Consider the following 15,892-nt stretch of genomic DNA (forward strand, 5'->3'; position numbering starts at 1 on the left):
TGTGCCATTTTTATTATTATAATATTTCATTGAGTTATATTTATTTATAATAGTTATCTTTATTTTGATAAAAAATAATAATTAAAATCTAAACATTCATTAATTCCTTCATTTAATTATAATAAATATTTATAAAAGATGTTTTATTTAATTATTTTAGGTGTTTTTATTTAATTATTTTAGGTATTTTTATTTAATTATTAAGTATTTTTATTATGTCAAAAAAAATCAAAATTTCCATAGATTGTTATTTAATTATAATATTTGTTTTTTGAGCATGTACTTTAATTTATTAATCCCCTAAGTAGGAATAGTTACAATATACAAAGGAGATGAGTTGCAAATGTTTCATATACACAAGGATGGGAAAATTACTAATTTATTTTGAATTCGAACTCGCCATATTTGAAAATACTTATTTAGGGACAAAATTACATGAAATCTCTCCTTTATGTGCATAAAAAAATAGATGGAAATGCATATAAATTTTAAAGTGCACCTCTATGTTATCCATTCTATTTTAATGGTGCTATATTGGTTTAAACATACGTCTTAAGGAAAAAAATTTGAGTTTCTAGACCTCTAAAAAAATATGTATTATTATTATTATTATTATTATTATTATTATTATTATAGCCAAAATGAAAATTGGAGGGGGAAAATTGAGCTTCAACAACATCCAAAAACACATTAAGGTGTATTTGGTACGCGCGTTTTCCATTTTCATTTTTTGAAAAATGCGTGTTTTCTGAAAAATGATGTTTGATTTGCGTTTTTCGTACTTGTTTTCTATAAAAAAAGTTAGCGTTTTCTAGAAAAATAGAAAATAACAAAAAGTCGTTTTATATTTTCTAGAAAACGTGCGTTTTTCAGAAAATGAAAATGAAAAATGCGCATCACTCTTAGTGTTCTAAAATCTCTATTTTGGTATTTGCATATCCATTAATGACATGACTGAGTCACCTTAATGGTGCTACTGTTGGATATTGGGGCCTAAATGGACCAATACGATTTTGAGGAGAAAAAATCGGAAGCCATCAATTGTTGAAAGTCGTAATTGACTTCAAAATTGAAATCTACGTTTCGCGTAGATAGATTTAGACTATTAATTTGCTCAAAACCGATTAAGGGTGAATGGGAAATTAATGTTCAAAGTCGGCCCAAAATAACGTTGGTTATTCATTAAGGAAATGCAAGGGAGAATAGTCCCACATCGGAAATTTCCGATGTGCATTCCTTACTTATTAATGATGTTGAGTTATTGGAGTTAACTCAGAAAAGTACCAGGTACTCTCTGCTCAGGGGCGAGCAGGTGCTCGCACCTGTGAGCCCGCCACCCGCCACGTGCGCACGTGCGCAATGGGCGCTTTGTAGGCGCACTTTGCATTTCATGACTGGACAGTTGGTTGGGCGAACGGATGGCAGCCGTTGATCAACGTTGATCAAAGAAGTATGGTGGATCGCTTGTGATGCGATCTAGAGCGTTGGATCACAATGAGTCACGATCTGACGGCTTGGGATGAGACATGATCTGAAGCATCGGATCAATGGATCCAGATCCGATGGCTGATAGATCTGAGGGTCACAACTCTTATATCTGATGGATGAAATTAAAGGGGCTATGTGAAGGGTTATAACTCTTCAGTCCGGACGGCCCAGATTAATCCACCCAAAGGTCACACCCCTCCCTAAAGTCTCTTCCTTCTGTATAAATAGAACCCTCCAGATTGGAATTAAATCACTCAACTTAATCTTCTCTTCCTCAAGTATTCACTCACTCATCTTGTGCATTCAAGAGTCTAAGAAGCCTACGAGAAGGTTCGCTGGTCTCGGAAGTCGGAGTGCTACGATTCCGAGACGATTGTCGTCGTTGTATCTTGGGAACGAATTGCAACAATCCGTTAAGCACCGTAGCGGAGCAATATCGTTTACGGAGATAGTGTCGAACACTAGCCTCGACGATTAGTTTGCATACTCCGGAATTTACCGGAAACAACAGTCGTAAACGATATTCCGTACAAACTGATATGGCTACCAACGACGTTCCAACGGCCGTTCCGACCGCCGTTCCGACATCCATTCCGCACGGAGAAAAGCCGGAGAAATTCACCGGAGCCGACTTCAAAAGATGGCAGCAGAAGATGCTGTTCTACTTAACAACGCTAAACCTTGTACGGTTTTTGCGTGAAGACCCGCCAGTCGCTACGGACGGTAGCAAGGCTGCTTGCGATACGTGGACGCACGGAGATTTTCTGTGTCGCAACTACATTCTCAACGCCTTGGACAACACGTTGTATAACGTGTATTGTTCATTGGAGACAGCGAAATCTTTGTGGGAATCACTTGAGAAGAAATACAAAGACCGAAAATGCCGGACTGAAGAAATTCATCGTCGGCCGGTTTATGGATTTCAAGATGGTGGACTCAAAGAGCGTCTCATCTCAAGTCCAAGATATGCAATTAATACTGCATGATCTGGACACCGAAGGAATGAAGCTGAACGAGTCATTCGCAGTTGCTGCGGTAATTGAGAAGCTCCCTCCGTCATGGAAGGATTTCAAGAATTACCTAAAGCACAAGCAAAAGGAGATAAACTGAAGACCTGATCCCGAGGCTACGAATAGAGGAGGATAATCGAAAGTTATTTGATCCAGAGGAACGAAGCAGACTATAGACGATATGTCCAACCTGGTTGAGCCGAACGCCAAAAAGCTGAAGCAGTTCAAGAAGAAGGCTCAAGGAACCTGCTACAACTGTGGAAAGGCGGGACACCTGTCCAAGGACTGCAGACGCCCAAGAAGCCAACCAAGGGGCCAAAGGATGCTGCGAACCACGTCGCAACCTCTTTTGATGACTTGGGGCTCACGTCGGGTGTATTTGAAGCCAACTTGGTGGAGACCAACCCGAAGCAGTTGGTCAGTGATACTGGAGCAACTCGGCATAACTTTTCCTATAAGGCGAGGTTCGCCAAGTATACTCCGATAAATGGCGGAAGCTCTATATGGGTAATTCCACGGCGTCGCCAATTGTCGGACTCGGAAAAGTTGTTACGAAGATGACGTCCGGAAAGGAGCTAACACTCATTGATGTACTCCATGTTCCCGACATCAGTAAGAACCTAGTTTCTGGAGCGGCACTAGTTAAGGCCGGATTTAGGCTAGTGTTCCAGTCAGACAACTTTGTACTTACGAAGAATAATATCTTCGTAGGAAAGGGGTACCTAGAAAAGGGTCTATTCAAAATGGTTGTAATGCCTGTACTCCGAAATATTGATGGTAATAAAATAAATGCTTCCAGCTATGTTGTTGAGTGTTTTAATTTGTGGCATGATCGACTCGGACATGTGCATAATAATACTCTTAAACGTCTCGTCAAATTAAATTTATTACCAAACGTCAATGTTGACGGAACACACAAATGTGAAGTGTGCGTGGAAGCAAAAATGACGAAACTACCTTTTCATTCGGTGGAAAGGTCAACGACTCCTCTAGAGTTAATACATAGTGATCTATGCGACTTGAAATTTGTGCAAACTAGAGGAGGTAAAAAGTATTTTATTACTTTTATCGATGACTGCACAAAGTTCTGTTATGTCTTTCTTTTAAGAAGTAAAGACGAAGCCCTAGAGGCATTTAGAACTTATAAAACAGAAGTTGAAAATCAACTTGACAAACGAATTAAAATAATTCGTAGCGATAGAGGTGGAGAATATGGTGCACCGTTTAATGAATTTTGTTCAAAATCGGCATTATTCATCAAACAACGGCGCCTTACTCACCTCAATCGAACGGTGTTGCCGAACGTAAAAATCGGACACTAAAAGAGATGATGAATGCCTTGTTGATAAATTCAGGCTTACCTCAAAACTTGTGGGGGGAAGCAATATTATCGGCAAATCACATTCTCAACAAAATCCCTCATAAGAAAAGTGATAAAACTCCTTATGAACTATGGAAAGGCCGCGAGCCATCGTACAAATACCTGAAAGTGTGGGGGTGTTTGGCAAAGGTCGAAGTACCTAAACCAAAGCAAGTAAAGATCGGACCTAAAACGTTCGATGCGGTATTTGTCGGATATGCCCATAATAGTAGTGCATATCGTTTCCTAGTTCACAAATCAGACATTCCTGATATTCATGTGGGAACAACCATAGAATCTCGGAATGCAATATTCTTTGAAAACGTATTCCCAAATAAGAAGGGAAATGTTGAAAATGATAACAACGGAAGTTCAAACGAGAATGTCGTTACCGAACTTAGCTGTTATAAAAGAACTATTGACGATCAAAACAAAGAGCCACGTCGTAGCAAACGGGCTAGAGTTGAGAAATCGTTCGGGCCAGATTTCATGACTTTCATGTCAGAAATGGAACCAAGAACATTAAGTGAGGCTCTCTCTAGTCCCGATGCTCCAATGTGGAAAGAAGCTGTCAATAGTGAGATTGAGTCTATCATGAATAATCATACTTGGGAATTAGTAGACCTTCCTTCTGGTAATAAACCATTAGGTTGTAAGTGGATACTAAAACGCAAGTATAAAGCTGATGGATCAATTGACAAGTATAAGGCCAGACTTGTAGCCAAAGGGTACAAGCAAGAGGAAGGCCTTAATTACTTCGACACCTACTCACCGGTGACAAGGATTACGTCCATACGAGTGCTAATAGCCATTGCAGCACTGTATGACCTTGAAATACATCAAATGGATGTTAAGACTGCGTTCTTAAATGGTGAGTTGGAAGAAGAAATTTATATGGAGCAACCCGAAGGGTTCATAGCTCCAAGAAATGAGAAAAAGGTGTGTCGACTTGTTAAGTCGTTATACGGACTTAAGCAAGCGCCTAAACAATGGCACGAAAAATTTGACAAAGTAATGCTGTCAAACGAATTCAGAATAAATGAATGTGACAAATGCATTTATGTCAAAGACTCACCCAAAGGCTATATAATCGTCTGTCTGTACGTAGACGACATGCTAATAATGGGCAGTAATCATGATGTAATCATGACTACAAAGAAAATATTGACAAAAAATTTCGATATGAAAGATATGGGTCAAGCAGATGTTATATTGGGAATTAAAATTCTCAGGACATCAGAGGGGATAGTTCTAACGCAATCCCATTATGTAGAATCAGTATTGAAAAGATTCAATGCGTACGATCTTTCTACTGTAAAAACACCTATGGATCTAAGTCAACACTTAGCGAAAAACCATGGTGAGACCATATCGCAGTTGGAATACTCTCGGATAATAGGCAGTTTGATGTATCTTACAAACTGCACACGTCCGGATATTGCCTGTACGGTCAACAAGCTGAGTCGTTTCACCAGTAATCCAAACGACGCCCATTGGAAGGCATTGATGCGAGTTCTTAGATATTTGAAATATACTATGAACTATGGATTACATTATGGAAAATATCCCGCTGTGTTGGAGGGATATTGTGATGCTAATTGGATATCAGATACAAAAGACTCCAAATCCACTAGTGGATATGTATTCACGATCGGTGGGGGAGCAGTATCTTGGAAATCCACTAAGCAGACGTGCATTGCTCGGTCAACTATGGAATCCGAGTTTATAGCACTAGACAAAGCAGCTGAGGAAGCTGAATGGCTGCGGAACTTCTTGGAAGATATTCCGAGCTGGGAAAAACCTGTACCTGCCGTACTGATCCACTGTGATAGTCAATCGGCGATTGGAAGGGCACAGAGTAGTATGTATAATGGGAAGTCAAGACATATACGTCGTAGACATAATACCATTAGGCAGTTGATCTCGAATGGAGTGATTGCAATCGACTATGTTAAGTCCAAAGATAATTTGGCAGATCCTCTTACGAAAGGGTTGAGTCGAGATCAAGTATATTGCTCATCAAGAGGAATGGGATTTAAAATCTACAACTAAAACAACTGAAGGAAAACCCAACCTTGTTGTTGGAGATCCCAAGATCTTGGTTCGATGGGACAACAAAGTGGTTCAGCACAGGAGATAGTTTATCTCTATCCCAATCCTAGGATGAATTTGTGCTGTCCTACCTCATGTAGTGAGGTTAAGCTTATGCTTTTAGTGACTTCTATACCTTATAAAGTGGAGTATGGTAGGATACTCTTGATAGAAGTGTCACCTATGTGAGTGTGAAGACAGGCCGCTTCAATGAAACACTCATGAATCCAAGATGGTGTCCATGGCCAAAACGGAACCAACCATGAGAACCTAAAGTAGGTGAGATAGGTCTCTGTGTGGGTGTTATTGTCTTAGTATACACAAACAGCTGAGCAGTTCAAGACATCACGTGCACTGCGCAGCCTAGTATACTCGATAGCATTCCACTACGGAAGGTTCAAAGCCACAAACTACCTCTCCCGATGCAGTGACTTATCGATTGGACTCTTGTAAAGTGTCAGCATGCATACACGCATTACATTAATTTCCATTCATGTGGGGGATTGTTGGATATTGGGGCCTAAATGGACCAATACGATTTTGAGGAGGAAAAATCGGAAGCCATCAATTGTTGAAAGTCGTAATTGACTTCAAAATTGAAATCTACGTTTCGCGTAGATAGATTTAGACATTAATTTGCTCAAAACCGATTAAGGGTGAATAAGAAATTAATGTTCAAAGTCGGCCCAAAATAACGTTGGTTATTCATTAAGGAAATGCAAGGGAGAATAGTCCCACATCGGAAATTTCCGATGTGCATTCCTTACTTATTAATGATGTTGAGTTATTGGAGTTAACTCAGAAAAGTACCAGGTACTCTCTGCTCAGGGGCGAGCAGGTGCTCGCACCTGTGAGCCCGCCACCCGCCACGTGCGCACGTGCGCACGTGCGCACGTGCGCAATGGGCGCTTTGGGCGCACTTTGCACTGCGTTGAGGAGCTTAAATTTATGCTCCGGTGACATGGTGCCTATGTGGCATCCTCGTGGGCAAAGGGAGATGGCTGGACAGTTGGTTGGGCGAACGGATGGCGGTCGTTGATCAACGTTGATCAAAGAAGTATGGTGGATCGCTTGTGATGCGATCTAGGCGTTGGATCACAATGAGTCACGATCGACGGCTTGGGATGAGACATGATCTGAAATCGGATCAATGGATCCGGATCCGATGGTGATAGACACGAGGTCACAACTCTTAGATCTGATGGATGAGATTAAAGGGGCTATGTGAAGGGTTATAACTCTTCAGTCCGGACGGCCCAGATTAATCCACCAAAGGTCACACCCCTCCCTAAAGCCTCTTCCTTCTGTATAAATAGAACCCTCCAGATTGGAATTAAATCACTCAACTTAATCTTCTCTTCCTCAAGTATTCACTCACTCATCTTGTGCATTCAAGAGTCTAAGAAGCCTACGAGAAGGTTCGCTGGTCTCGGAAGTCGGAGTGCTACGATTCCGAGACGATTGTCGTCGTTGTATCTTGGGAACGAATTGTAACAATCCGTTAAGCACCGTAACGGAGCAATATCGTTTACGGAGATAGTGTCGAACACTAGCCTCGACGATCAGTTTGCATACTCCAGAATTTACTAGAAACAACAGCTACAACCATAATTCAAAGTCCAGATAAAATTGAGTCACTTAGATCTCTAGAGAACACTGCTCATCCAGAATTTCAATTTTAGTGTTTGTGTATCCATCTAATAGTGTTATAATACTCAAATATATATATATAGCATCCAACTACTTTTTATCGAGAAGGTAATCGACTTGGAGCATCTGCATCCCTAAATTATGTTCCAAATGTGACTTTTTATTGTCAACCTGCAAGACATTTTTAAAAAAAAAAATTTCAAAAGTTGGATGCAGCAAGCAACGCACGCAGTTGAGAAAAGTTTAGGAGAGAAGGCAAAAAATGTCAGAGTAAAGAGACAAAAAGCTGGTTAGAGGGAATATATAGTGTGTTTAAACTGCAGTCGACTTTGTTTAGTCTTGGATCATAGTTCATAGAGATTTTACAAAGTCAATCAAGTCTGTTTTTTGTTGATTTTTCAAAGGCAATAGAGAAAAGTTTAGGAGAGCAGACAAAATAGTCAAAGTGAAGAGACAAAAAGATGGCTAGAGGGAATATATAAAGTGTGTTCAAGCTGCAGTGGACTCTGTTTTGTCTTGGATCATAGTTCATAGAAAGTCAATGAAGTCTGTTTTTGTTGATTTAGAAAGAAGTTATCTTAAGGTGTTGGATATGATTGTTAGGGGGATGCCAAACTTCTAAGAGGACATCAACTGTCCTAATCATGTGTATGCTTGAATCTTCAAAGGTGAAGAGGCATCATCACTTGCATGGTTTTCATACTTAACAAGAACAAGTTCCAAAAGTGCCTATAAATTTGCCAAAAAAGGAAGAGAGTATGCAGATGAGGGAAATGAAAGTCGCATGCAGGCACGCATATCCTCCTCTTTCATCTTTATGCAATGACTATTCTCTCTTTATTCTTAAATTAAAATAAATTTTTTTTCTCTCTCCTTTGATTGTATACAACAATTATTATTATACTGGTTTAAAAATCAACACCACAATTTAAATAGTATTAATTTTTAAAAATTAACACAAGATGATTCTAATTTTTAAAAACCAGCACCGACTTTTAAAGACCGGCACAAAAACCAACATCACCTCATTGCTGGTCTTTAACACCTTGGTGCTTAAAGACCAGCACCGATTTTTAATATGGTGCTGGTCTTTAAACCAACACCAAGGTGTGCTGGTCTTTAAAGATGTGGTGGTACCAGCATCAGATGGTGTTGATTTTTAACTTGGTGCTAGTTTTTTAACCTGGTGCTAGTTTTTAAAGATCAAATACCATCTTGGTGTTGATGCTGCTCTTTAAAAATCAACATCTGATTAAAAATTAGCACACCTGATGTTGGCCTTTAAAGACCAGCACCCTAACACCCTAACACCTTGGTGCACCATCTTAGTGCCAGCACAAATCTTCATGCTGATTTTTAAAATTTTTAAAAATCAACACCACAACGATAGGGTAAAGCTGTTGTCATGTGACCAAAAGATCATAGGTTCGAATCCTGAAAATAACCTCTTGCAAAAAATAGGATAAGACTGCGTATAATGAATCCTTCCCTAGGACCCCGCATGACAGGAACTTTGTGCACCGGACTACCTTTAACACCATAATGATAGCTAATGTATTTAATTTGTTATGCTGGTATTAAAAATCGGTACCACAATAATTATTACATACAATCAAAAGAAAGAGAAGAGATAATTTTAATTTAATTTAAGAAGAAAGAGAAAAAAATTATTACATACATATAGGAATTAAAAAAAATTAAATTTTGACACGTGTCAGGTGTACACGTCGAATGTCACCCATGCTTACTTATATACATATATTCGATCTAGCCACAGGTGCACACGTCGGATGTCACCCATGCTTACTTATATACATATATTCGATCTAGCCACAACCATGACTCCGCGTGTCTGGCCACACTGTATCACATTTGACACTTGGTCTTTAACCTATGAACCGAAATAACAAAAGTATCAATTTTCGAGAGTGGTATACCACTTATTTCTCTATGTTAACCTTTCTGAGTCAAGAAGATAAAATGATTCTAACTATAGAAACTTCAATTTGCATACTGGACTACTTCTCTCCTTGACCATAAATCCTAAAGGTTACTGTATGTATACCTCTTTCATGAAACTAATGCAATGAGGCAGTGGTACAATGGTTAGCCAAGAGATCTATTTGAGTCTCAACTATAGCGCACTGTAGGGGATATTCTCTCAGGTGAGAAGCGAGCCTAAATTGTCTGGATTGGTCTCCATGAACACTTAGTGGAAAATTTATGTGGGATCATGCCAGTCACCCCAGAATTAGTCATAATTCAGTTTGAAGAGTTGGATATATAGTGTCAACTAAAAAAAGCTAATGCAATCTTAAATAAAGGTGAAGAAGTCTCTAAATAATCCATTGTATAGAATTGAGAGTACCCCTTGGTCACTAATCAAGTCAGTAGTAGATCCAAAATATTGCAAGATGATGTTTTCATAGTAACCATTTGCAATCTACTATAAACTCTCAGGAAGAAGAAATACTAGTTCTCATTTAACATTAAAACATAAAGCTTGTATATCCTTAAACCATAGTGTGTCTTCATCCAAGATATGAGGTTGCCTCTAAAATCATCCTTAAGTAATAGTAATAGAGATAAAGATAAAAAAAAAGAAACTAGAGCAAGAGAGGACAAGGTGAGAAAGCAAAACATAACATTTTATCTTTTAGAAAAAGATATAGAAATGAGTTGAGTTGTAGAACAATTGCTAGTACATTTTCGGAGAGCAACAAGAAGACCCAAATTAAATCAAGAGGTAGCGTCTGGTGAATAACAAAGTCTCAGTCATCGATTTAAGGTCACTAGGTCACTAATAGTAGAGGCTTCAGCCCTAGTGATCAATCCTATAGGAGAAAGTAATGGATATTGTGTTGGTTAATCCTTGAACTAGGCTTCAGCCCTAGTGTAGGATACGACATTAGCTATCATAGGATACAAAATTAATCCTTGAACTGCTCAAAAGTTCTAAATTAATTCCTAAAATTATTTTGAAATTGATTATAGTTAAAATTGGTTCTCAAAATTATTTCTAAATGTTTCAAAATTATTTCCTAAAATTATTTGGAAAACTGATGTATAATTTTGGGGATTGGACTTCTGAAGTTATTTGGAAACTGAATTGAATTCTAAAGTTACTTTGGAAACTTCTGCACATCTAATTAGACAGTATCCAAACACTAGAAGAGGATGATATTGTGTTGGTTAGGCTATCAGTATCTCTATTGACGAATATATTTCCCTATGCCTCACTCAAGCAAGACCTTCAACTTTAGGATCTACAAACTTTCTAGTGTATATGGAATCAACAGAATGGAATCACCTTGAATGGGAGATTTTGGCAGAGCCCATCCGTCACTAGCTGGTGACATCTCTGCAGGAACTGGATGAATGAGTATATCAAGGTAAAAATATAGAACCATACTACTTAATGAAATTAGTCGAAAGATGCACTAGATCAATCTGATTGATAATGTTATCCAAACTCTTCTTTGCTGAAGATTGCAGTAGCACAAGAAAGGTGGAGAAACCTTTGATTTGTCTTTAGATCAACTTTCTGGCCTAATTTGAATTTGCATGTTTAAGTTTTTTTTTCCTTTACTTTGATACATCCATGCTTATTGTAGTTTGGTATAGCAGTTATTTTAGTTTCCTTATAGTAGTTAGGCTAGCCATCTTTACAACTTACAAGTTAGCCTTTCTATACAAGTATACAATTTCCCTTGTTATGAGCTCTAACTATATTGGTAGGAGACTCTCCTACCACTCAATCTTTTTCCTCAAAAAAAAAAAAAAAAATTATGGGTCTTTATAAACTTCTCTGTTAGGTTATGACCAGAACAGATATTACCAACAAAAAAGCATCAGTGACCAGTTTTGGCATTCAATGTAATTGCCACTAAAAAAAGTCAAAAGTCTACCTCTATATTTTATCAATTCACTCAAGTATTAGATCAAGTTTGATAGACTGATTTTTTTAAGGAGAAAGAACTATACATTCTGAACTACAAAATGAATTGTTATGTTTTGCAAGAACATTAACATTTATGCACTATACTTGATATTTTCTATCTAGTAATGGCCTTTATCACAACAGGCCAATGAGGTAAACAAGGATATGAAACTTTTAATTGGCGAATCAAGGAGATTCAATCTAAGGCTTTATATTAAGAGCAATTATACTATATAATTTGGACACTGCACATATAGATACCTGGTAATGCTTGACAGACTATGTCCCTCCGGTTATTCCAACTAGTACAGAGGACGAAAGAATACAGCATCCCTGCTTCAGCTTCAATTCCTTCAGTTCATTCAACCACAAGCTGTAGCTTGACCGCGGGGCCAGCACATCGATCGACACCTCCTTTTGCTCAATCAGCCTATTTGCGTAACTCTCAAAGCCATTGATGTTCTCCCACAGCTTCACCAGTTTAGTGGGGCTCTTCTCATTCATTGCATTCGTAAGGCACTCCCTCACCTCCTCCACCTTGGCCCAAAAACACGAGTCCTGAGTCAGTCCAGCATACTTGCTCCTCTTACGTTCAGCCTTATCCAGAGAATTTTTATCCTTGTTCTCATTCCACCATTTCTCAAACACCTCATACCTCCTCTCCCTGCCATGGCTCAGGTAGTGGCCCTTGGTCTTGTGGAGCTTGCATCGGTAGTACTCAGCAATATCAAGGGGTTCGACAAGGAGCTTGTAGAATTGTGCAGCATTGACCCACTTATCACGCTTTAGGAAATTGTGCGGTAGCTCGTTGTGCTGAAGCATGGAGAGCAACTCATCCCAGAATTGGCCAAGCCTGATGCGATTCATGTTGACCTTTGCTTCACGCTTGGATGCCCTCTCGAGCTTGAAGCAGTCATAGTAGCCCATGTCATCATCACACAATGCTTTGTACCACTCGATCTGGGCACGGCATGGCGTCACCTTGGCTAGCTTTATTGCCAAGCTTGCGCTGTGCAGCTTTGGGCGCTGGCACATGCTCAGTTCATGACATTCTCGGGCCTCCATGTTGCCCATGTCCTGATACATTTATGTACTCTATTAATGTTTCAGGTTCTTAACACAACCATTTAGCACAGGCTTAGATTATGAGCTTTCTAAATACTATGTCTCATAAGCATACATTGAAATGAACAAAAGAAACACATTGAAGACCAATTGATGATGGCTTAAATTTTTAAAGCAAAGATGAAGAGGTTGAGTTAGCTATAAATAACAAGCTACCTGAACATTAATCCCTGAAGCCTCTAAAGCCAGTGAGATCCCTACGCTATACCTAGATTTGGATTCACATTCTTCATGGCAGGGCTGCTTCTTGAATTGTAAGTTTTCTGATATCTTTGAAACAAGATCTCCATAGTCGAGATGCTGCTCCTCAAAGTTGCTAATTCCATTACCAGTCATGAAGGTCAGGTGGAGCATCTTCACCACAGTGAGTGGATCATCCATGCACACTAAACCTTCTGCAGAACACAAAGCATAGTTTCCAAATGGTTGATAGGGGCTAGTTTGCCGCTTTTGCCCTGCTGCTGCCGTTGCTACTTCACCGATGTGCATTGATATATAGTGATGCAGCATTGATTTCTCGTCATCAGACAAGTGCGATTTGGGTCTTGAGAACTGAGGATACCGCATTGAGACATGCCATGACTGCATGAGATTGTAAATCAAGGTAGTTAACCGGGGAGGCATGGAATTGAAAGGGCTGAATAGCAGCCTTGGCATGATGTCATGCTGTGCAACAACATGGCAGAACTTTCCACCCCAACGTTCCCTCAAAATCGCTTGGGATAGTGTTGCATTCCCAATTAATGGGCTTCCAAATGTGATGCAGAGTAGTGAACTGGGTACCAGAGCATTTGGTCGAGCATAAGATGAGCAGAGGAAATAAAGGGCCAAAAGAGAGGCTAAGCAACCACCCATAGAATGGCCAGTCAAAACCACCAACTGGTTTTTTGTCTCTGATATCATCAGCTAAGCATTTAGAAGGAAGAAAATAATGATTAGACTATAGCAACATAATATTGTTATATATGAGAAATCAAGTAATGCTCTAAGATAACATAGCATCACGGTCCTTGAAGATAAAAAAAATCCAAACATCATATGCATCTTATCAGAACATTCACTCGATTGAGACAGCAATTAAGACTTGGCAGGTGGCATTTAAGAATTCGTACTCCTGTGTTGGTAAACACGACCACGTCTTAATAATTGAGATCACATATCTTATTCCTTACTAAAACAATAAAAAGGAACTTAGAACTGGCTAACGTAAATTTTTGCAGGGGAAAGCAGGTCAACATTGTTAGATTGGCATCTTCCTTCTTAATGCAAAATTGATTTCAACTACGAAGACCAGGACTTTATCAGCTGGCTTATTAAAAACTTCCCTATGACACTTAGCCTACCTTTGACTGAAATTTGTTGACCATCTTTGGTTGCATAAGGAAAGCCTTCTCCGAGCATATAATGCGGCATCTCTAACTCTACTGTAAATCTTCTAGACCTTGTATAGGAAGAACCAAAAATAAGGATGCCATGACCCAAGAGCTTCTATGTCAGAAAATTTTCTAATGTTCTTGTAGTCCGATAGAACTAATAAGGCTCCTTCTAAGAAACACAAATAAGGAATCCCCTTGGACCGAGCAAAACGAGCTTTCTTACATGTAAAGTGACTATTTTTCACCACGAGTAGCAAATTTCAGATTCAATTAGACTAAAACAATGACAAGAGTAACAAATCCCATGCCCAGATTCACATATATCTCAGGAATTGTAGTGCCTACTCCTAAAGGATGTACTGAGATTTGACTTTGGACGCCATCTAATAACTGACACTATGGTAAAGTGGCTCGTGGAGTAAAAAGTCCAAAGGCCAATTTTTCTTTTTGCTCCGCTCAACAAAGTAACAAGACCACTATATCTCATGGAGGGGATTTGGTGAAAGGAAAAAAAAAAAAAAAAACTTGCAAGAAATCATCCTAATTTGATTAAACTTTGAAGAAGAATAAACCCGAATTTCGCAAATCGAACGCCTACCTGGAACTCGGAGCTATGGTAGAAATTCATAAAGAGATGAAGGGCGCCGGCCTGGAGGAGAACCGGTTGCGGCTTCCCTCCGTCGTTCCCTTCGCCCGCCTCCAACGGCGCGAAGAGCTCGCGCGAATCGCTGGGGAGGGGAACAGGGTCGAAGAACCCACCACAGAGGCCAGAGGTGGCCGCCGGCGACGAAGCGGTAATCTGTGCTCCGGAGAAGGCGACGAACACCGTGTCGCCGCAGCGGTCGAGAACGAAGCTGGTGCTGCCGGCATTGGCCCGCAGGCAGCCGCTCCACGCCTGGGTCAGCAGAGGGGAGGAGGCCAGGAGCGCCCCAAGGACATGGCTTGTCTCGAACCTTCAAGAGACAAACATGCCCAAATCAACATATATATATACATATATACATACACAGAGAGAGAGAGAGAGAGAGAGAAGGGTAGTTACATGGATCGCTCCAGCTCCATGCGAGAAGCCATGGATTCAGCTCGGGGGAGGAGGAGTGGGATTCGGGAGGAGAAAATTGGGTGGTTTGGATTTCATGGCCACTTTTGCAATTAGCAAACAAAACCTAAAAGAGTAGAGAGAGAGAGAGGGGTGGCAGTAGCTTTGGATCTTTAAAAGTGGAGGCTGAGGTGTGAAAGCGTGTTTGATGAAGGACGATAACTACAAATGTAAAACATGGTTGACGATCCAATTCAATTATTTATTTATTTATTTATTTATTTGATAGGTAACGATCCAATTCAATGGATAGCACTGCCGTTCGTTTTTGGTTTTGTTTTTGTTTTTGTTGTTTGCGTGCGGCAGCTGTTATCTCCGTTCGATGGGCCGCCCAATTAACGAAATGCCTTTTATCATGGGTCAAGTTCCGAAGAAATTTGGATAACGACTTAGCAACAAACGACTGTAGCTTCTATGTGTGACCGAATTGATGTGCAGCCGAATTGTTATTCGGATGACAGATTTGTTTTGATGGACAATCCGCTACGATCTGACTAGTTAAATTTTTTTAAAATAATTTTTAGGGTCATGTTTTATTTTTTACGAGTCAATTATATTCTTTCTCAATTTTTTTATATTTAATATTATTTTAAAAATAATATCTAATTAATTTTTATTAATAATATTTAAACTTAATTTAATTATTTTTTTAATTAGATAAATTTATTTTCTATTGGCCAAAATCTGGCTAGTTAAATTTATCGTTGTTTTATTGGATAATCATCGAATTTCGTATGATTTATTATGTGCGTG

The 15,892-nt window shown here is 39.3% G+C and overlaps 1 protein-coding gene across 5 annotated transcripts; it reads right to left on the reverse strand.

The window, feature by feature from the left end:
• Window positions 1-7,650: 7,650 nt before the first annotated feature.
• LOC122019852 (lipase-like PAD4) lies at window positions 7,651-15,276 on the reverse strand. 5 transcript variants are annotated; one of them, XR_006122048.1, is made up of 6 exons: window positions 15,083-15,276; window positions 14,639-14,993; window positions 12,821-13,570; window positions 11,801-12,616; window positions 10,910-10,960; window positions 9,245-9,490 (listed from the first exon to the last, which is right to left on the reverse strand). XR_006122048.1 is itself a non-coding variant. In XM_042577424.1 (5 exons), exons 1-4 carry the CDS (start codon window positions 15,112-15,114, stop codon window positions 11,819-11,821), a joined length of 1,935 nt encoding a protein of 644 aa, XP_042433358.1. In that variant the 5' UTR covers window positions 15,115-15,276; the 3' UTR covers window positions 7,651-7,770; window positions 11,801-11,818. The 5 variants fall into 5 exon arrangements, 3 of the variants coding, with proteins under 3 accessions (XP_042433358.1, XP_042433357.1, XP_042433356.1); XR_006122049.1 differs by having other exon boundaries at window positions 10,910-10,969; XM_042577424.1 differs by lacking the exons at window positions 9,245-9,490; window positions 10,910-10,960 and adding an exon at window positions 7,651-7,770.
• Window positions 15,277-15,892: the final 616 nt, after the last annotated feature.

The sequence above is a fragment of the Zingiber officinale genome, chromosome 9A, assembly GCF_018446385.1.
Source record: "Zingiber officinale cultivar Zhangliang chromosome 9A, Zo_v1.1, whole genome shotgun sequence".
NCBI lineage: Eukaryota > Viridiplantae > Streptophyta > Magnoliopsida > Zingiberales > Zingiberaceae > Zingiber > Zingiber officinale.

Bases quoted from the DNA above. Each gene is read 5' to 3' on its own strand.
- LOC122019852 (XM_042577424.1), bottom strand. From the start codon at position 15,114: ATGGCTTCTCGCATGGAGCTGGAGCGATCCAT. The intron at 14,994-15,082 runs GTAACTACCCTT...TGTCTCTTGAAG, and splicing joins ATGGAGCTGGAGCGATCCAT to GTTCGAGACAAGCCATGTCC. The intron at 12,617-12,820 runs GTAGCTTGTTAT...TAAATGTATCAG, and splicing joins CTTCAGGGATTAATGTTCAG to GACATGGGCAACATGGAGGC.